General features: G+C 32.7%; 2 protein-coding genes across 3 annotated transcripts; both read left to right on the forward strand.

Moving 5' to 3' along the window:
- The first annotated feature begins 4,854 nt into the window (after nucleotides 1-4,854).
- Nucleotides 4,855-12,557, forward strand: LOC120258921 (lysine-specific demethylase JMJ706-like). 2 transcript variants are annotated; one of them, XM_039266391.1, is made up of 11 exons: nucleotides 4,855-5,221; nucleotides 7,177-7,555; nucleotides 8,493-8,649; nucleotides 8,731-8,950; nucleotides 9,547-9,600; nucleotides 9,684-9,763; nucleotides 9,868-10,145; nucleotides 10,263-10,664; nucleotides 10,752-11,134; nucleotides 11,253-11,498; nucleotides 11,927-12,557. In XM_039266391.1, exons 1-11 carry the CDS (start codon nucleotides 5,219-5,221, stop codon nucleotides 12,233-12,235), a joined length of 2,511 nt encoding a protein of 836 aa, XP_039122325.1. In that variant the 5' UTR covers nucleotides 4,855-5,218; the 3' UTR covers nucleotides 12,236-12,557. The 2 variants fall into 2 exon arrangements, with proteins under 2 accessions (XP_039122325.1, XP_039122327.1); XM_039266393.1 differs by having other exon boundaries at nucleotides 9,684-9,757.
- Nucleotides 12,558-16,484: 3,927 nt separating this feature from the next.
- LOC120258922 (probable transcription factor KAN2) lies at nucleotides 16,485-19,601 on the forward strand. The gene is given in 7 exon segments (XM_039266394.1): nucleotides 16,485-17,196; nucleotides 17,198-17,375; nucleotides 17,491-17,567; nucleotides 18,268-18,313; nucleotides 18,392-18,527; nucleotides 19,086-19,149; nucleotides 19,272-19,601. Coding segments are annotated over 7 exon segments (1,023 nt in total). The 5' UTR covers nucleotides 16,485-16,788; the 3' UTR covers nucleotides 19,386-19,601.
- The last annotated feature ends 2,131 nt before the right edge of the window (nucleotides 19,602-21,732 follow it).

Below are 21,732 nucleotides of genomic sequence, written 5' to 3' on the forward strand. Positions count from 1 at the left end.
TGAGAACAATCACCACCTTTTTTACAAATTAGTCCCTCAAAATTTCCAAATTTACACTAAAATACTTATAAAGTTAAATTTTATATATATATGGGTTTTTAATTAGCTTATGTATAGTTGAAAATGGGGGAAAAATCTATAATAAATGAACTATAATACTCCTCCGGTCTTTTTTATCGGTCACAAATTCATATTTTTTTTCTCTCATTTTCTAATATTAAAAAATATTTATTTATTTTTTTTAAAATTACTCTTAACAATTTATTTAATTATTGAGAGAAATGTGAAGATATAAATTAAGAGTAGTTTTAAAAAGGTAACTAATTTTTTATAAAATTTTGTGAAATAAGTAAGTTTTTTGGTACGTGAGATTCGGTTAATCAGATAAAAAGAAACGGAGAGAGTAGGTTTTATATAAAAAAAATTTATTAAAAAATTAATATATTAAGCTAAAAACCAAATAGCTCTTTATCTGTTGCCACTGGATCCTTTGAGTGACATATTTGTGATTTTACTGAGAAAAAAAAGTTTTCAACACAAACACATATATGTTGAGGCGATAACTCCATGCATTTGTGCACACTCTATGTCGTATGTCTATAATTCATTAATATATATATATATATATATATATATGAAGACTAATTTTTTATGAATGCATGAATCATTGGTATGATATCCAACAGTTTCATAAATAAATGAATAGTATTTACTGTGCTTATAAATAATTACATAATAAAAATGAGATGCATAGTATTTTAATCTAAAACATTCAATCAAATCTTATTAACTTCAAACAAAACCCAATTAACACTCATTGTTTTTCTTAATTCACACTGTTGTCAATTGACGGACGTCTGAAGTTACCCATATATATATATATATAATAATTAGACAAATTATTCACTAGTCACAAATTGGATTCTTGGACCTGGATATTATTGAGTGTGTCAGTGTGTATCTGGCATTTTAGGCCCAATGATATTTAACATATGGTTGAACTCGTTTTAAAAAAAATTTGTTGTACTTAAAATCTATATTATTTTCTCATGATGAATGGTTATACCAAAGTCAAAATTAATTGAAAACTAAGAAAAAGACATTGGTTAATCATAGAAATCATGTGGGCATGATGATTTTATATGATTTTAATTGGAGCTTTAATAAGAAAATTCAGAGTTTTTATTTTAACGTTTTTACCGATAAGTAATTTTATTTGCATTTAATTGGTACTTGGGGGTAATTATTGAGTTTCGGCATGTTTGTCTAACTTATTAATTGTATAGTTATTAGGAATTGATGAGAATTGAAGAGTTGTTTTCCATGGAGTAATTACTATAGTGAATGCACACAACCCTTTACATGTATATAAAATTGTTTTTTTAATAATAAAAAAATTATAAATCAACAACTTTTTCATCTTTGCGTGAGTGCTCGTATTTTTATTGAAAAAATATATCCAAATCTCAACTTACATAAGATGATGGCATAGATGATTTATGATATTAACTTTTTATCTGTATACTATTGTAACACAATTTGTCGTAAAAATTTTAAATAATTTCACAAAAGTGAGCATATTAATTTGTTTTTGAAAAAAAAATCAATTATTTAATTAGATCTTATATGGATGTTTCCTTACGTGTATTAGTTTTCTATATTGATTATATATTTGAAATTAAAAATAATCTAAAGATACATAATAATCCATTCAAACAAGCATTTATATTGTTAAAATAAAAAGGTTTGGTTTTCCTAAAATACTCTTTTAGAATCTTGACATTAATGGATATATATTAACATTATTAGATGAAAAAGAATCCTAATTTTATTGATATATATATATATATATATATATATATATGACAATATGATCCTAACAAGGAGAATCTTCAATGATGGAATGATAGAGGTGAAAAACAAAAGTGAAGGGAAAGACTAAAAGAAAACTCAGACAAAGTGAGGCCCTCTTTTTTTTTATTTCTTTTTTTAACACTTTTGTGTGGCACTCGACCAATCACCAGAATCTCCTTCTTTCTTTCCATTCCTCTTTTTAAAAGCTATTTAATCTGGATATTTCTCTCATTTAAATATGTATGAGTGGTCTAAAGGTTTTCAAGTTCAAGTTTAATTAAGTTCAATTAAGTTTCATTATGATGGTTTAATGTTGTTCTTGTGATTTTATCATAATAAAAAAACACATCAATTTACATGGAAAATTCAAAATCACCAAAGTTGATATGGGGAAGAAGCGAATTCAACTTTTTACTTCTCGAAGAGTGAGGGTCCGTGACAATTAAGTTTGCTCCGCTTTATAAAGTCAAACTCCCATAAGAGTTCTTCTTAAACACACGTCTATGACAGGCCTGATCAAGTCTAGTGTCTTTCGTCCAAAAAAATAAAAAATAAAAAACTAAATCGAGGAAGCTATTTGTATAGAAGAAATAGAATCCTCTATATTAAAAATTGATTATAATAGTGGTGATTCAATTTAAAAATTTTATTTTGTTCTCATAATTAAATTTTAAAATATGTTTAAATATGTTGTAAGTTGATGAGAAGTTAAGTTTATTTAAATTAAGTATAGGTTATGGTTTGACTCCTTTTTAAGTGCAGTTTAGCCATCTAAATTCTTCGGACATATTCCAGAAATTCCTCATAAATTTAAAAAACACAAATTATAGCTATGAGGTTTTTCCAAAATCAAATAATATTTTAGTTGTTGTTTTTAGTTTTATTTTATATATACAGAACTAGAATATATACATATAAATATGTGCCTAAGTTTTAACAGATGGGATGCTGGGAATATATGTATCTATCAGAAGTTAATATTTATTTAATTAATTAATATAAAATTATGATACTTAAAAGATGAAACTTATATATGATTAAAAATAAGAATATTTAACAAAAGGAAGTTGCACATCTATATCAGAATGATGTGATAATTTAATAAAAATATTAGACTAATCTAATCATAACCCATATATATATATATAATTTAAAAGATGTGATATATGTGAAGTTATTTTATATTCTATGCTCATAATGGTCCCATTATCCTTTTTATGTAAAGCTCTCTTTTCTTTTGGCTTTAGCAGTTAAATAAAACAAATACAATAATATTATAATACAATAATAACAAAGTTAAATAAAACAAATACAATAATAACATATTTAAGTTATTTATCCAAATTTGCTACTTTTCTTTAATGAGTAGTTAGTGGTGGAATTGTTAAGTTTATATATATATATAGATATGGTTGTCATGAAGTTTATTATTAGAAATAATGTGAGTTTATTATGTCCAAGTTGCCAATAAAAGTCAAAACATGGATTAAAGTCACCTATTTTTGCACCATGTCCCATTCTATGATTATCAATCATTAGAATTTTTTAGATATTTATTTATTTTAATAATAAAATAATAACTAAATATTTCCATAAGTGATATATATTTTTTTAAATGCGTGCAAATTTAAAAGTACAAGAAATAAATAAATAATTAATTGAGAAAAGGAACCCCGAAATTAAGTTTCGTTGCAAGTCATGTGCAAGAGACGCGGCCTCACTGGTTACCAAACCAACCGACCTTCATTATGTTCTCATATGCACATCAATAAATATATATATATATATATATATCATATTTTTATTTATTTTTAATTAATTTAATTAAAAAACATATATTTTTTTCAAAATTTATTTATTTATTTATTTTATTTATGGAGAGAGAGGTCACTTTCGCACACCTGAACCCGCAGGCTATATTATCCCCACAAAGATAGGTAGTACTAGCACTGGTCCACTTGCCATGGCATTCATGTAATTTTCTCCAACTTATAAGGCTTTTACTGCCATTTCACCCTCACAATATTACAAGGTGTCGGATCCGGATCTAGCCCCCAACTGCACTCGGATCCGACCCGTGACTGAAACGGCACCAGCTTTCATAATTTTAGTAATTTTTATATTAAAAAAATAATTAATCATATCTATATAGAACTTTGGATATCTTATAAAATGAATAAAAAAATGGCATTAGTTAGAGATTCTTATTCTCACCGGGGGTCACGATAGCTTTGGAATAAAACAGTGGATAGGCAGCAGGTTAGTCCAACGGGGCGGTCAGGAAACCGTCAGGTGGTTTTATGTGACCGAAGAGAAGATGCCAGCTCACGCTATCGGACGGTTATGACACCATCGTGCAGCACGTGTCGAGTTCGGACGTCTGATTCCCTTAAATAGCCCTTATTGATTGCCACGTGGCGTCCGTAATGATAACCGCTCTCTCCTCGTCGGTTCCTCCTCGCCCTTTTACCGCCGGTTTTTTTCCCGCGGGATCTCAAATCCTCGCCAAATCATCGCGTATCCAAACGCTATCATGCTTCTCAATTTACATTAATGCCCCTCTTTTTTAAAACTCACCAGAATAACCTCCGCCATCCCCATTAATGATTTTTCGGGCTAAAGAGGAATTTCAAGTACTCGATCAAGTTCCGTTTTCCGTCCGTTTACTAGATTTTCATTAAAAAGCCCCTGTAATTATTTAATTTTCCAAGAACGTAAATTTTTTGAATTTACTGAATTACCCATACATGGAACGCTTTCACCAAAGCATATTCATGTAAATACAAGAAACACTGATGGGTGAACCTGGAATTTCATGTGGAGTAGGTGAGTGTAAGCGTAGAACCCGGATCCGATATCTGGCGCGGTTTGGTCGAACCGCCTAACGAGTAACAACCACCCCCTTGTTTAAGTTTTTTATTTTTTATTTTATATATATATATATATTTTTTTTTTTTTGACATAATTGTTTTATATCTAACCGATAAATACCCGCTCTTTTCCACTTTTCCGGTTTTCCAAGAATCCTCGCCTCGTTCTCAACAGTGCCGGCCTCCGCTACTCCTCTCGCCGCTCGCCGGGAATCTGTCATCGTCGCCGGAGAGCCTTGTCTGGCTCGCCGGGACTAGGGGTCCCTGGCCTTGCAAGGACCTGGTTTCGTTTCCTGGAAGAACGGGCTTCGAAGGCTTCGTTCGGTGTGGGTTTCTCGACGTCTTGGGAAAGACTTCGGATCTCGGCTCGATTTGTGGGTATTTGGGTAATGTGGTTTGATCTCTGACGGCCGGAGACGGGGATCGTGAGGATTTCGTTGGGGTTCTTGATTCGCGGGACGGTGGAGGGGTCACGGATCGGGGATCGGTATGAAATGGTGAGTTCCTTGGGGTTTAGATGATCTTCTTGATTATTTTGGTAAATTTTTTGGGTTATTTATGTATTTATTTATTTTCCCAAGGATGGTGTAAGGGGTTTTTTGATTTGTTGATAATTCGAGAGAATTTTCTTCCCGGGTTATTTTGGTAGTCTTTTGTTTGTTCTCCTTCTTGAAAATTTTTGAGTGATTTCGCTAGGATTGAATTTTCCGTAATATAATGTTGTTAATTTTATTTCTAATTCGGTCAAGGGGTTGAAACCTTTCCTTTTAATTTGCTGTTAATTCAGATTAATTAAATGCGCTTTCAAAATGATCAACAATGTTCCTAGAAAGGCTGGTAGGCGAACGTCTTTTTTTTTAAAAAAAATAAAATTATACATATATATATATATATATATATTTCTGTTGAACTAACCAAATCAATCTGTTTTTATTGTCATTCTATTTATGGCTTTTCTTGAAATCGTGATTCTATTGCTAATGATCAGATAAGATTTTTTTTTAAATTAAAAAAAAGAAATTTGACGTTTCTTGAAATTAGGGATGGGAATGGGCCCATCTTTGTTTGAACTGGCGTTGAAGGTATCTGTTTGGGCGTTTTGTTTTGATGGATGCGCTTTTATAGTTGCGGCAGTCTTTTCTGGCAATTTCTCACGATTTTTTTTTTTTTATTTTATTTTTCCATTTGCCAACTGGAATATTTGGTACTGTTCTATTGGAGTTCTATTGGGATAATGGTTTGTTGTTTCCTGTATTCGATGTGGGGGGAATGAATCTGAAATCCAGTTTTTCTTTGATCTTATAGTGTCACTTGTGATAGCAATAGGGAATGATTAGTTTTTTGATTCACTGAAACATGCCTTCCAAATTGAGAATGTCTCGTTATGGTGTTTGATTGTTGTTATTTTTTTATTTTTTTATTTTTTTGTGAGAATTGCTATCTTAGCAAACTGTTCTGATGTATTTGTAGTTACATTTCTATTCAATGATATTAAGGATTGATGTCATTATCATTTTCTTTTTCTTATTGTTTATTCATGATTAGGATTTTGGTTTATGGTATTTTCTTTTTTCAATGTGTTGAAGTCTTTATCACAATAAATAGCAACCTTAGTTAGTTCTTGTGACTGCTTTAGATTTCAAATTTTTGTGCTTAGTCAAATGGTGTAGGTTGATGCTCTTAATACTATTAAATGTGCTTTTATACATTCTTCATGGGAAAGGTCATAGTTCCTTATTGATTGTTGCCTTATACTACCAACATAAAGTGTCAAAGGTGGACAGAAGGATGATTCACATAGTAATTGCATAAACCTTTTTGTTGGGTGATGGCATATGCTATGCTGTAGTGCCAGCAAATCAGGTTTTGTAATGGACTCCTGAATGCATTATGTTTATTTAAGGGAATAATGGTTTGTATTTTTTATTCCATTCATGGAGATCATGGTTTATGGTACAAAATGATGTTCATATATTTGTCTGATTGCTTAGTACTCAGCTCCTTTAGCATGCTGATATCTTATTTTTGTTTTACTGCATGAGGGATTGTTGATATTTTCTTAGCTTCATGGTTTTCATGCCTTTTTCATCTATTTGGCAAGTTGTCTTAAGCCATATGCATTGTATTTTCAGCTGATTGAAAGCTAAACAACCTATGGTTAATAAAAGTGATGTTGTTCGCATGTATTATCCACAGAATGCATAAATGATGTTGACACAGTCTTTGGTTTCTGGTATGCCTTGTGTAATAGATGCAAACGCCAACCTTGTACTTGCTCCTTTCTAACTGTAGAATCTGTTTTATTTTCTACTCATGTCATGTTCTGTAGTGCATTCAAGACCATTAATTGTTTGCATTGATTTGCTGTATTCCTTCATAGGATTTAGTTATTGGTGCAGTAGTTCAGGTCGCTTTTAATTTTCTTCCTCATCTTTTTCCTCTCCCATGGCAGGTGGAAGGAAGAGCATGCTTGTCTAAAGAGGTTAGAAATGGGCTAGAAATTCTTAAGCGCAAAAGACTTCAACGGTTCAAATTGGGAATTCTACCTGCAGAGGCAAATGCTACCAATATGATGACCAGAAGTGGTGGTGATTCTTTAAAAAGTAATGCATCATGTGGCATGAAAACATGCGAAGATGCAGGCACAATTTCTTGTGAAAATGATCTGGTGAAAGATGCTTTTGCAAAGCACAAAGTGGAAAAATTTGACATGTCTAACTTAGAATGGATTGATAAGGTCCCAGAATGCCCTGTTTATTATCCCACTAAGGATGAGTTTGAGGATCCATTAACCTATGTTCAAAAGATTGCACCTGTAGCTTCTAAATATGGTAAAAGGGATTTTTTTTTTAATGTTATTTCTTTCCAATCTTATTAGCTAGTCCTATTGTTGAAGGTGTTTCTCAAATCTCAGTTGCTTTTGGCGGTGGTTTTTTATTTTCCTATTTATGTCTGTCCTTTGTACATGGTCACCATAGTTTACTAATACATTAGTTTGTGTTTTTCTGTTTCTTTTTAGTTCACAAACATCATTAGAGTGGCATAACTTACTCCATGATATGCGATGAGCATATCAGTGCTATTCCATCCAAGTATTAGGAGACTGAGTAATAAGTTTTGCATTTGGCATATGAATATGTCTTTGTATGACTATGAGGTCATTCGATTTGTTTGTTTTCAGTAATTAATAAATTAAAATGCTGTTTTAACAAATGAATGAAACATGGCATAGAAATATGCCATCGCATTGATTCTCTTGTCCATACTGATATCAGATGATTATTTGGTAAGATGGATATATTCATGTACATCTATAAAATCTGTGGAAACATTTGTACACAAGCTTTTGTCTTCCTTAGATAGAGGGCCCTTTTTGTTAGTTGGGCCCATCTCTGCTTGTAAGTTTTTCTAGTCTAGATCATTTTCTTGTGGTCATTTTTTTTATACATGTTAAGTGCCCATGGTTGACAATAAATTGAAATCCTTTCCCATTTATTTTACTGTTTTGAGAATTCTGATTTTGATGAAGATAAATGCTTTTTATGATTATCCATCTGGCTTATCATGCGATGCGTAGGTTTGTAACATCTTTTTCATTGATTTGCCAAATCTATTCATTTTGTGAGTTGAAAGTCAAAACTGATTTATTTGATCTTTTTCTGTAAGGACGTCTTATTGTAGCTTCTGTGGTTGATCCATATCTAATTTATTGCTTTATATTCCCTTTTGCCCCTTATGTTTGACAAGGTCAATTCAATTTTCTTCCAGGCATATGTAAGATAATATCTCCTATTAGTCCTTCGATACCTGCTGGTGTTGTTTTGATGAAGGAGAAGGTTGGATTTAAATTTACAACTAGGGTGCAGCCTCTCCGTCTTGCTGAGTGGGCAGTAGATGATAGGGTGACCTTTTTCATGAGTGGAAGGTGTGCTACTGTCTCAATTGGAAATTTTGAAACATTTAATTATAATCTCTGGTTTATGTGCCTGTTGTCATGTTTTTTCAGGAAGTATAGCTTTCGTGATTTTGAGAAGATGGCGAACAAGGTGTTTTCTCGAAGATATTCTAGTGCAGGCTGTCTCCCTGCTAGGTATTTGGAAGAGCAGTTTTGGCAAGAAATTGGTTGTGGCAAGACAGAGTCTGTTGAATATGCTTGTGATATTGAGGGTAGTGCTTTCTCATGTTCTCCTGGTGATCAGCTTGGGAAAAGCAAGTGGAACTTGAAGGTAACCATGCTTGATTTTCAATTCCTCTCAGATGTTTTTGTGTCATTCTATAAATAATGCATTCCTTTGTCCAGAATCATGTTAACTCTTGTTTATCATGCATGAGGCTTTTGTGAAATGACTGCTAGTTCTTCCTTTCATTGTTTATGCTGCTCTTTTTGCCATGCATGTTTACTGTGGGTTTGTTTTCTATCTTTTACTGCCCATATTTGAGACTAGATAGAGCATCATCACAACATCTCTCTTTGTTGCTGTTCTTTTTCTGTGGTTGGCTGGATTGAATTTCCCTAATAAAGTCACTCAGTAATGCCTTTCTTTTGCATAGATTTGAGATGCGATCTGAAAATTTCATTTGGAATAATTACATTATAGACTTATGTTAGATTATTAGTCTAAAAAATCTTTTACTGTGAGCTCTTGTACTGTTGAGTGGAATTTTCATATTTAGGCTTCCTTTTTTTATTTTTTATGTCTTGTAGATGCTCTACATTTAGAATGTCTTTATTGATAGTGCTATTATTTTACTATGGTTTGTTTTTATGGTTACAATGTGTGTGGTAATCATCTTTGAAATTCTTTTTCTTTGTTGCCTGCAGAGGCTGTCACGGCTCCCAAAGTCTATATTACGACTTCTGGGTGCGGCAATCCCGGTGAGCAGTGTATTGCATCTAATAATACTTTTTTTTTTTATGTGGTTATTGGTTTTCTCAAAATTTATTCTTATTGTCTTTAGGGAGTAACGGATCCCATGCTGTACATTGGGATGCTTTTCAGTTTGTTTGCATGGCATGTGGAAGATCATTACTTGTACAGGTTTCTTAGATTGATTTTCTTTTGCTTAATTATCCTTTTATATTTAGCATAAAGTTTTCTAATTAGAGAAAATCTACATTTGAGATTTTATTCTGCACTGACAGCATCAACTATCATCATTGCGGAGCATCTAAAACTTGGTATGGTATCCCGGGCAATGCTGCTCCTGACTTTGAAAAGGTAGTCCGAGAGCATGTATATGACCATGGGATTTTATCGTCTGAAGGAGATGACGCGGCATTTGATGTACTCTTGGGCAAGACGACAATGTTTCCACCTAATATATTATTAAAACACAATGTTCCTGTTTATAAAGCCGTGCAAAAGCCTGGAGAGTTTATCATCACCTTTCCTCGGGCGTATCATTCAGGATTCAGTCATGGTGAGGTGGTTTGGAACTGCTTATTCATGCGCTTATCAACTATTATGCTGTCATTTTCATCCAATATTGTTTGTATTATTATCATATAAACTGAGTCTTAGGGTGTAAACTTTTCAGGTTTTAATTGTGGAGAGGCTGTAAACTTCGCTATAGGGGATTGGTTTCCACTTGGTGCTGTAGCTAGCCAGCGGTATGCACTATTGAAGAGGATACCATTGCTTCCTCATGAGGAACTTCTCTGTAAGGAAGCAATGCTTCTTTCACAGAGATTGTTCAGTCCTAATTCTGAAGTTCTTCTGCCAACTGAGGACCTGTCCTCCCAATGTTGCATCAAGGTTTCTTTTGTGATCCTAATGCGATTCCAGCATCGTGCTTGCTGGTTGATTATGAATTCTGGAGCACGAGCGTGCTCTTATTCAAGTAAAGCTGTGACTCTGTCTTGCAGCATTTGCCTACGTGATTGTTACGTGTCCTATATTAAGTGTGACTGCAATATGAACCCTGTGTGTCTTCGTCATGGTATGAACAGGAAACAACTAAATCTGTCTATTGTGCTTTGTCTTTGAAACCCATCTGACTTAGGTGTTTGTCATTGATGCAATTCAGAGATGGAATTAAGGAGCTGCCATTGTGGACGTAAGCGTATTATCTTCTTAAGGGAGGGTTTTTTAGAGTTGGAGGCTGTAGCAAGAAAATTTGAGCAAGAGGAGGGAATAGTTGAAGAGGCACAGAAGCAAGTGTTTCACAGTGATGACCAATGCCTAAAAAATTTATTTCCATCCACCAGGGATGATGGGTATATTCCATATTGCAAGCTAAATTTATATTTGAGCTTAGAGAATGTGGAACAAAGAATGGAAATTTCAGAAGATTTAGATTTCGTTTCTCAGAGGGAGTGCATTAAATATGATGCAGAAGAAGCTGCATGCTCTGCGATATCAATTTCATCATTTTCCTTGGGGCAAAATGACAGCAATTCTAAATTTAGTGTAAGCTTCTTCTCTTGATTTGGTTTTGTATTTTATTGTGTTGGGCCTATTGGCAGATTAGACTTTCTGATTATTTATTTATTATTAAAGGCTTTCTGATGTATTTCTCTTTATGCAGGTAAGTGTTAAAAATGATAAAATGCAATCATGTCATAAAAAGTATCCTGATTGTCTGCCAGCTCCTCCTTGTGGGTCTGTAAGAGTAACCCCATCCAATAGATGGAGTACTAGACATGAAGGCTCCCTTCATGGCGTTCTAGATGGTGATGATTCTGACACTGAGATATTCAGGGTCAAGCGCAGGTCTGCTGTAAACCTGGAGAGGGGCGGGAATGTTATTAGTGTTAAGCTTCCTGAACAGCAGGTATATATTTTTGGGCACATTTGACATTAGCTCTGCATATATTAGTTTCATTAACTTACTGTCCGTAACCATCATATATTTCTGTAAATACTTTTTTTTTTCCATTGGTTGATATGTAACCATTATCTGTTTTTTTAGTTCATTAGAAATTAGTAGGATCTTAAGCTACTCAATTGAAAACCTTTTTAGATCATTTAGTTTTCTTCCATTAAATGAAGTAGTAGACCATGAATCAGTTGCCTGGTCTTTTGGATCAGGTGATGGGTTGGTGGAAGCACATTGATTTTTGTATTGGTATTAATTCATCTATTATGATAACTTTTAACTGATATGCGCCGGTAATTCAGAGAGTGCCCTTCATGGAGTTGTATATTTATTTTTGTATTCCTAACATTGATATGTAACCAGAGCACTTGTTTTTGTGGTAGGTGTTGAAACGGTTGAAGAAGCTAGATAACAAAGGTGTTGTTGTGCCTAGACCATCTGCTTCATGTAGTCATGGTCTCAATAGAAACTTGGTTGGTGGAATTGCTCCAATATCCCTTAAGTTCAGGAAACAACAATTGGAATTGGATGCCAAGGTGGGAAGGGATGGAGGCGTTGAAACGAAAAGCCAAGGAGCTATGCAGGAGCAGGGATGTATTCCAGTTAAACTTAACAGAGAACATGAAGGAGGAGGCGCCTCCTATAGAGCTAGGACCAAAGCGTCTGAAAGTCAGAGGCCCCTCCTTTCCTAACTCGGTTGTTGAGCAGGACAGGTCTTCTTCTAACAGTAGTAGGACTCTAGATTGCAAAGTGCAAAGTGGTGGACAATTGTTTTAAACCCAAAAACAAAAAACCTTACACAACAGGTGCTAACTACAATTCTTGACACGTGGCTCTAACAACTACAGATAACAACAGGAGGAGGAGGAGGAGGCCAGACACAGGGTGGTGATTTTCATTAACTGGCACAATTTTAGGACAGCAGATTCAAGTAACTCATTTTTTTTTAGGTGCCAGCCTCGAAATTGAGGTTCTGGTGCTGCAGGATTCTTCTAGGGGGGTTTCAGCCATCATAATTTTGGGTCTTCACAGATTATGTGTTTGGGGCCAGAGCAAGATGTAAACCTTGCAAGAGAAGCATTTTCATTTATTGATTGGTTGTTTATTGATCAATTCTTGAATGTGGTGGGTGTTCTCCATTGCCTCAGGAGCTACTCCCACTTGATGCTTACCCAGTTTCATTTATTATTCCATTCTTTTATTTCGAATACAAGCTGTGTGGTTCTTGTGGTGGAGTGTGATGTTTAAACGTCGTCTTCGTAAATTGCATCATGCGCATGATAATTATCTATTGATCATTTTTCATTAGAAATTGCCATTTTCTATTTTAATCTTGACAGGAAGAGAGACTAAATTTGACTTGATTAATATTAATAATATTTATTTTTATTAAATAATTTTGATATTTACTTCAAACTATGATTAATATTGTTATATTTAATATTCATTAGATAAGGATATTTTTAATATATATATATATATAATTTGTATTAAAGGAGTTAACCAAACATTACAACATTCCGGCCATATTATAAGTATATAAGATTTTGTAAACTAAACGACTCACATTAGTATATAAGATTCCGTGAATTAAACTGCTGAAAGGTCTTATTCTTTTTTCCATATATACACAATCATTCATGGATGCCGAGAATGATCAATGGCCATCCAAATTAAGTCTCATTAACTATTTTATTTAATGCACTCATTAAGACTAGCTTCAGGTGATATGGGAGTAGTATGCTGTATGCCTGAGTGCTCTGGCAGAAACCTTGGTAACACTGCTCTCAAGTCTTAGTCTCTTGTATACATCTTCTTATTGCTTACAGTACTACTGATGATGATGCAGTGGTATGTTATTGGGTTAGATCTGGTTGCTGGGAATGGGGTGGTAGAAATTAGCAGCATTGGGACCAAGATTTGTAATAGAAAATATTGAATATTGAATGGCAGGTGGTGGGGGACCCCTGACCTCCTTAATTTGTGTTCACAGTATCACCCCCCTGGAAGTGAAGATGGAGAGGATATATTATCATATGGTCTCCATCTCCTGCTGGCTGCTGCACAACAAGCTGCTTGTGGCCAAGGCCAAGACCAAGGGGGCCAAATAGAATTAAGTGCTCTTGTCCTAACTATAAACAAGTTGAGCTGCTCTCTACTACATTCAACTTGGCCTACAGCTCCAGCTGTCCTTGTGTTGGACCCTATATATATATATATATATATCCCTGACTTCTTGGCTAGCTCTCTCTTATTCACCAACTGTGTTTTTTTTCACTGTCATTCAAACTGTGTGTTTCTGTGTGTTTTTCTTATTAGATGAGAATTTGTTTAATAAATTAATCTATTTTTTTTTTATTATACAGTCATGTATATGAACCTCAGATTATATATAGTAAAAGGAGACAAGGCATTGAAGGTCACAAAGTCCAAGGGTGTGCATCTGCACTGGCACCTTAATTGGCTTTCAGACACTAGTGTTTTATATATATATATATATATATATATATGATCTTGATGATGACTTGTTTAATCAGTTACATCTGTTCTTCAGTTCAAAGGCCACCATGTTTGAAAATCAGACCTTAATATGTCTTGGGGATTGTTTCTTTAATAATAATACTCCAATAATAATTGATGTGTTTAGCTCCTTTCTCATTTCATACTGAATTCAGTGAATTTAAAACTAGAATTAAAGAAACTTGGTAGCTTTCTAGATCTTAAACAAGCAAATTAAAGCAACCTTAAGTGCATGAGATTCCTTTTGGGGTTCATCAAAGACAAATTAATTTAATCTAGGAAATCAAAGTCTCAATATATAAATGGAGCTTCAGATATATATGATCTTCTAGATTGATTACACATATATACTTTTCACTCATCCTCCTTAATTCTAAAGTAGTAGTAAAATCCAAATAAACAAAAAGGTACACTTCAACTATATAATATAATATGATTAAGTTGACAATGATCCATCTCTTTCAATATTCTTTTCACTAATATATGCCATGACATGAAGGCCTAAAATGCACTTTTGCTGACTTTTCTTTGTGCCCAGTGCATGCATTGTATATAGTGTCTGTGGACTTTTGTTCCCTTTTTTTTCTTTTAATATTAATTGTTTTTTTGGTTCCCTTGAAGATCGATCTTAATTCTCTATACTCATCTCATTGATATATCATTTATATATATATATATATATATCACACTACTGAATCATGAGCTTTTTTGCAAGAATTCTCATATATAATAGAAGAAAGGTGGCAAATAGAATTAATGGAGCTAGTTATATATGAAGCAATATGTGATTTGCTTTGGAGAAATGGAAGGGAGTTCCTATTAATTTTACCTTTTGCTTGCTAGATAATGTGTGTATATATATATATATATCCAAGAAACTATTTACATGTATACTAATAAGCTTATTTACATATTTACTTAAGAAATATGAATAAGAGGGAAGTAGAGGATGAAGTTAATTCAGAAGTAGAAAATAAAGAAGGTATCACATCTGAGATCAATAACATCTTTTCTTCATGAGAGAAGCAAGCCCAATATTGAGATAATATTTATGTGGATCAGATATCCACAATCTCATGTATCTAATTTGTCACAAATTAAGTTTATTTAATAATCACATATATATACCATAACATATATATTTATTTATATATATATATATATATTATATAATTAATAGTGGACATAGCAAGGACATTGATTGATTCTTCACCAACCATCCAACCATATATGTTTGTGTGCATGTACTTTATCTTGTGTGTGAATGAATGTTGTATTGGTATTCCTTGCAAGACAAAAAAATAATGTGGCAGAACACTGCTTAAATGAGGGAACAAGATTTGATATGTTTATGTTCAAGTGCTAAAGAAAGATCAAGTATATATGAACAAACAAAATACTTTTAGTACATGCCTGTCCAAAGCCCATTGAAGTTCACTGCTGTCTTCTTGAATTTTTTACAATTTTATTATAAACCTCAAGATGTGTTATATATATGAAGGAGAGAATATATATATATATATATATATTAGTGGAAAATGGAGCTAGCTATTAGTCTTCATCTAGTTAAAACTTTTTAGGGAATAAAGAAGTTTTGGAATTGGTGGGAAATGGAGCTATTTTTAGAGAGGAAGAATGATTTATTGATGATTGGTATACAAAAGAGAGAGAGAGAGAGAGAAAAAAAGGTTTAAGAATAAGTTTGTTCACTTGAAATGATATGGAAGTGCAAAAAATTAAAAAGGAATATTTAAATAAAAAAAAAGGAGCACAAGAAAAAGTGAAACAGAAAACTTTAATGAATAAATCTTGAAAGACTTTTGAGGAGAGCAAGTGAGAAAGTTAAGAAAGAAAAGTAAACACTTGAATGAAATAAATAAAAGACTTTGGAGATGATATGATGAATGGAGGAAATGAAAGCAATGGAAAGGCATCATGTCTCACTGTCACAAATAAGCTTGACACTGACTGAGAATTGCAAACATATAAATGTGATGTTGGTCATGAAAAAGTGGGCTCCTTTCTTTCCATTCCATCCATTCATGCTATTATTAGAGAAAATCATTTAAACAAGAAGAAGATGAGGAATGAAATGGATAATTAGGGTTTGTGAAGGTGAAACACAAAAAAGTAGTGTGGGAATTAGAGGGTTCATGGAATGGAATGGAATGGAATGGAAAACACATGTCCTAACCAATCAAAGTTTCATGATCAAAACTCAAGCTTAAGTACTTTTGTAATATATACATTCAGATTCTCTCTCTAGCTCTGTAAAATTTGATCTTACTTTCTCAAAGACAAACAAGAAACAAGTTACTAGACATCAGAGTGTGACACCATAAATTAACTTTCCTTTTTTTTTTTTTTAACCATAAATTGTGTGATTATAAGTCTTTGTTAATTCATGAAAAACCTCATCACAAGTAAAACCCCATAACTCCTCACAACTTCCTCACCCACAAACACATTACCTCTCACATCAAACAGCTCTTAACACAACCACAATAAAATTCTCAACAAGAAATTCATCAACAAGAAGAAGAAGAAGAAGAAGAAGAAGAAGAAGTGAAACATAAACATGCAGAAGAAATTCTTCAAGAACAAGAAGTAGAAGAAACTGTGTTCAACAAAGCCAAAGAAGAAGAGAAACTACTACTACTACAACAACAACAACAACAAAAAGAAGAAGAAGAAGAAGAAGAAGAAGAAGAAGAGAAGTTGGGTAATGGAGTTGTTTCCAGCACAACCAGACTTATCTCTACAGATCAGCCCACCAAACAACAAGCAAACATCAAACTGGGTTAGAAGAGAAGATGAAAACATGGAGTTAGGGTTTTGGAACAAAGCTCTAGATTCAAACAACAACTCCATCAACCTCTCCTCTGATACCACCTTCAATCTCACTTTATCAAACCCTACTCCTTCATCTACCACCATCACCACTCTCAACCATTCTCACCAACCTTCATCATTCATCCATCAAGATCTTTCTCTCATGAGACCCATCAGAGGCATCCCTCTCTACCATCACTCTTCCACTTCTTCTTTCCCTTATCTTCATCATCACCATCATCATCATCATCATCATCATCAACAACAACCAACAACAACAACAACAACAACAACAGCAACATAATTATTCATGTGATTCTTCTTCTATCACTACTGGTTCAACTCTCTATGCTGCAACCAGAGCTAGATTTGTCTCAAGGTTTCCGGCAAAACGAAGTATGCGTGCACCGAGGATGCGCTGGACTACTACTCTCCATGCCCGCTTTGTTCATGCAGTAGAACTCTTGGGAGGCCATGAAAGTATATATGAATCTTGTTTCATTCATTAATTCACTTCTTTCTTTCTCTCATCTTGCTATCAATTCAATTTATATATATATATATATATACTAATTACATGTTTGTTATTTTTTAGGAGCTACACCCAAATCTGTGCTTGAACTGATGGATGTTAAGGATCTCACTTTAGCTCATGTGAAATCTCACTTGCAAGTAAGAAAATAATTAAATTCCTCTCAAGGATAATTTTTGGGCTATAAAATTGATAGTATATCTTACTTTAATGTTGCACTAACAAAGAAGTGGCTTTCTTTGATTGCAGAAGCTTTCAGCTTTTCTTTGTTTCCCTTTTCTTTTTCTGATTGCATGGTTATTTTTGTTTTCCTGCTTCTTTCTGTTGTTTCTTTTCCAGTGACCTTGCTTCATGATAAATCCCATCTTCAAGTCAGGATCTTTGAAATATGCTTAATTAAATAGTTATTTATTTATTTTCTGACTGAGATTTGTAAGTTCTGCAAACTTGTTGCAGCTTTTCTTTAAAAGAAGAAGATATATATATATATATATATACACCAATAAAAGAATTGGAGAGAAATGAAATCCAATTCATCTGTTTATCCTTTGGATAACAAGGAATGAACAAGTTTGTTTAATTAAAATTATTTTTTGTATTAAATTTCACAGAGAAAGAAACAGTTGCTGAGGTACAATGTGTCATCATTTCTTAATAATGCATCCCTCATTGAAGATCTCTCTGAATCCTCTCATTTCTTATTTTATTGTCTCATATCTCACTTGCATGCAATATTTGCAAAGAATTGCTTAGATAATTGTGCATCTTTTGTTTGATTCTTCAATTCATATATAAACTCACTTTTTTTTAAAAAAAAAAAACACTATTTTTGCTTTGCAGATGTATAGAACTGTGAAAACTACTGATAGGCCTCCAGCTTCTTCAGGTACATATAAAAACATATATACTAAAATTTTCAGGGACATATAAAAATTTGTGGTTTTATTATTAATTTTGTGTGTAGGCCAATCCGATGGGTTCGAGAATGGATCGTCAGGGGAAGTATCTGATGACAACTTGTTCGACATACAAAATCAAGGAAGATCAAATGGACTTAGCACTGAAAATTTTGGTAGCAGTCTTTGGAGCAATTCTTCAAGGTTAATTTACATTTTCATTAATTCCGATCTATATATATATACATACATCTTATAAGATGCATAATTAAAATGATTCTATAAATGATTAAAGATTGAAATAAAGAAGGAATATGAAGACCAAAGACACAATTACCTACATTATTCACTATATATGTGTATATATTTATCACCTTTTATATCTTCATTATGATGCAATGATCCTCTGCTAGTTCAAAAAGACTAGAAGCCTGTGTCACTTCTCTTACTTCAAGAAAAAGGACCATTTTAAAAAAACTTGTATGAAAAGAGACAGTGCTCATTTTGAGTTTTTTGGTTTGCACAGTGGGACCTTTTTTTTTCTCTTATTTATATATATATATATATAAAGAGAGAGAGAGAGATCTTGAAACCTTGGTTAAAAAAGAGATATCTTTATGAAACTTCCTGGCTGTTTCTTCTTGTGGGTAATGGACTATCACATGGGAAGAGTACTCTAGCTACTTTGTCTCAATTACAAGATATATGATTGAGTTACCATGTTTTCAATTTAAGTGTTTTCTTTTTCTTTTATTCTTGCAGTAGAGGAAACTGGTTACATGAAAATCAAATTGGTTCTAATAGAGGAAATGATCAATCTTTTGAGGTACATTTAAAATTTATTACTATCATGTATTACATTACAAAGTGATATAAAAAAAATGTATATATTCATGTTGTTGTTGTTATTATTATTATTATTATTATTATTATTATCATGATTTGCAGAAGGAAATGCAATCGAAAAGCTATGAAATGATGTCGGAATTGAACACTTCTTGTGTTTCGGATACGAGCCCGAAGAAACTGAGTCTTGAGTTCACTTTAGGAACACCGCATTGAGCTCAGTTTCTCTTTGGAAAATGTCATTTTTTTTTCTCTTGATTTTAATTCAGTGCTCACATGAAAACCCACTCAAAGAAAAAAAAAGGAAGGGATTAGTAATATGCATGTGTATTAATTTGAAAGTACTTCAAAGTTGAGAAAGAGAAAGAGAGACATAGCCTAAAGGCTATATGTTCTTCAATCTTATGAAATGGATTTATTGATTCAATATTACTTAAGAACTAAGGTGTTTATTTTATCTTTTAGGAATTAGAAGATATGGTTCTTGAGAAAAATGTTGGAAAAGAGAAATATAAGAGTGATGGAAAGTGGATGGAATAAAGGCAAAACAGCAAATCTTTTGTAATGCCTTGTCATTCTGCTGTGGAATTGATTGACAGAAAAGACTTGTTTGGTAAAGATGCTTGTTGGATGGCCATACTTCAAGCATAAGTTTTATGCTACAAATTGATATCTAACTATATATATATATGAATATGAATAGATGTTTCCCATGTTTCAAGGGAATGAAGAATTAGTTTCACTTGAAAAATATTATTAATGATTATTGTGTTTTTTTCTTTGGTTAATTAAGGGAAGATAAGATAAGTGGGGGGATAAATAGAATGGTAAAAGAAAGGACTGTGATTGCAGGTTGAGGGTACATATATTACACATTAGACACAAGGCACAAGCATGCAGCAGCACTGTTTAGCTTTTAAATTTTGCAGCAGGTGTTGTTGCAGGAGGGCACATCAGTTCTTTGCCTTTCCATCAAACCAACAGTAAATGATATTGATAAAAGAAAAAAAAAAAGAGAGAGAGAATCAAAGAGAAAGAGAAAGTGATTTCAATCAAAACCCAAATGCCACAAATGTACACAATGAGATATCCAAATATAATCTAAGAATATATATATTTATATATATAGAAGTGTGTAAATTATAGTTTAAGAAGAAGGTTGATTTTATGGAGAAATGGTGAGCTATTTTAGTTTTAGCTCTTTATTTTAAAGATATTTTATTTTAATTAGGACAAATGACAATATGAAAGTTGCTTCTTTTTTGTGACATTCTCTAGCGCTTTCCATATCGCCCTTTTTTATGATTTATCTGTTTGTGTTCGTGCTTTAAATCATTTCATACAAATAGTTGTCTGTATGTTTTCAATTTCCTTCTCCTATGTTGTATTATTGTACTTTCTTTTTTTCTAACACCCGTAATTTATCCTTTTTTTCAAATATATTTTAATAATTTTATTTATCATAATATTTGTTTAAATGCTCGTTTTTAAGTATGAGATCAATAGGAGGATTACTCTTTTAAATACACTCTTGCTAACAATAGATTTTAACAAACACATACACACATGTTAAAACTGATATTTATAGATGCGTATATATTTATACATATTAGGATTATTATTTCTAACTCTCTATGAGTCTATATATATATATAATAAAAATAATTAAAAAAAAAGATTAATGTGTTGAAAAGAAAATGAAAAAACAGGATGATGAAGTGACAACTCCTTGATTTCAACAACATCATTTTTCCCCACAACTTTCCAAGACTTAAACTCAGCATCTTTTCCCCTCACTTTGTTTTCTGTTTAAAATAAGTAAATAAATAAATAAATATTTATTTAAAATTTACTAGCTTACAAAATCACAACTGTAGTTCTGCTGAAACTCAATTCATGGTGGACCATCATCCTTCTCCCTCTGATTTCCCACAAGTCAACTATCTAACCTTTTCCTTTAATTTATTATTATTATTATTATTATTATTATTATTACTTCCCAATAATATATTACTTCCATTTATAACTTATAACACCATTTACCATAATCTCAAAATTATCCAACTATTTTTTTTTAAAATAAAAAAATTTATAAACCACATTTTATTAAAAAAATTATAGTTTATATATAAATAAAATAAAATAAATAAAGAAGAGTGATAATGAAAGAGAACAGATGGAGACTTTAGGGAATGAATCACTGAGAAGCCACAAAAACGAAACACACACGCGCGAATCACGCGGGATGAATATTCCGCATCTCCGTAACATTCATTCACATCTAGCCGTCCATTTCCATCAATCAATCCACGCGTCACACTCACGTCACCTCCTTTTATTTTATCCCCCCACCCTGGGGACCACGCGAGATGCGACAAGAGACTGACTGAAAAGCCCCTCTTCTCCAATGCGAAGCTATGCCAAAAAACACGGCAGTCGAGGTGAAACATCCAAGGGTGGAATTGGAATTTTAGTACAAAGAACAACCCAAATAAATAAATATAAATATAAAATAAATAAATGATTTGGTAATTGAGTGGTTTATGATTGGCCCCGCTGCCCG

Source organism: Dioscorea cayenensis, chromosome 4 (assembly GCF_009730915.1).
Source record: "Dioscorea cayenensis subsp. rotundata cultivar TDr96_F1 chromosome 4, TDr96_F1_v2_PseudoChromosome.rev07_lg8_w22 25.fasta, whole genome shotgun sequence".
Lineage (NCBI taxonomy): Eukaryota > Viridiplantae > Streptophyta > Magnoliopsida > Dioscoreales > Dioscoreaceae > Dioscorea > Dioscorea cayenensis.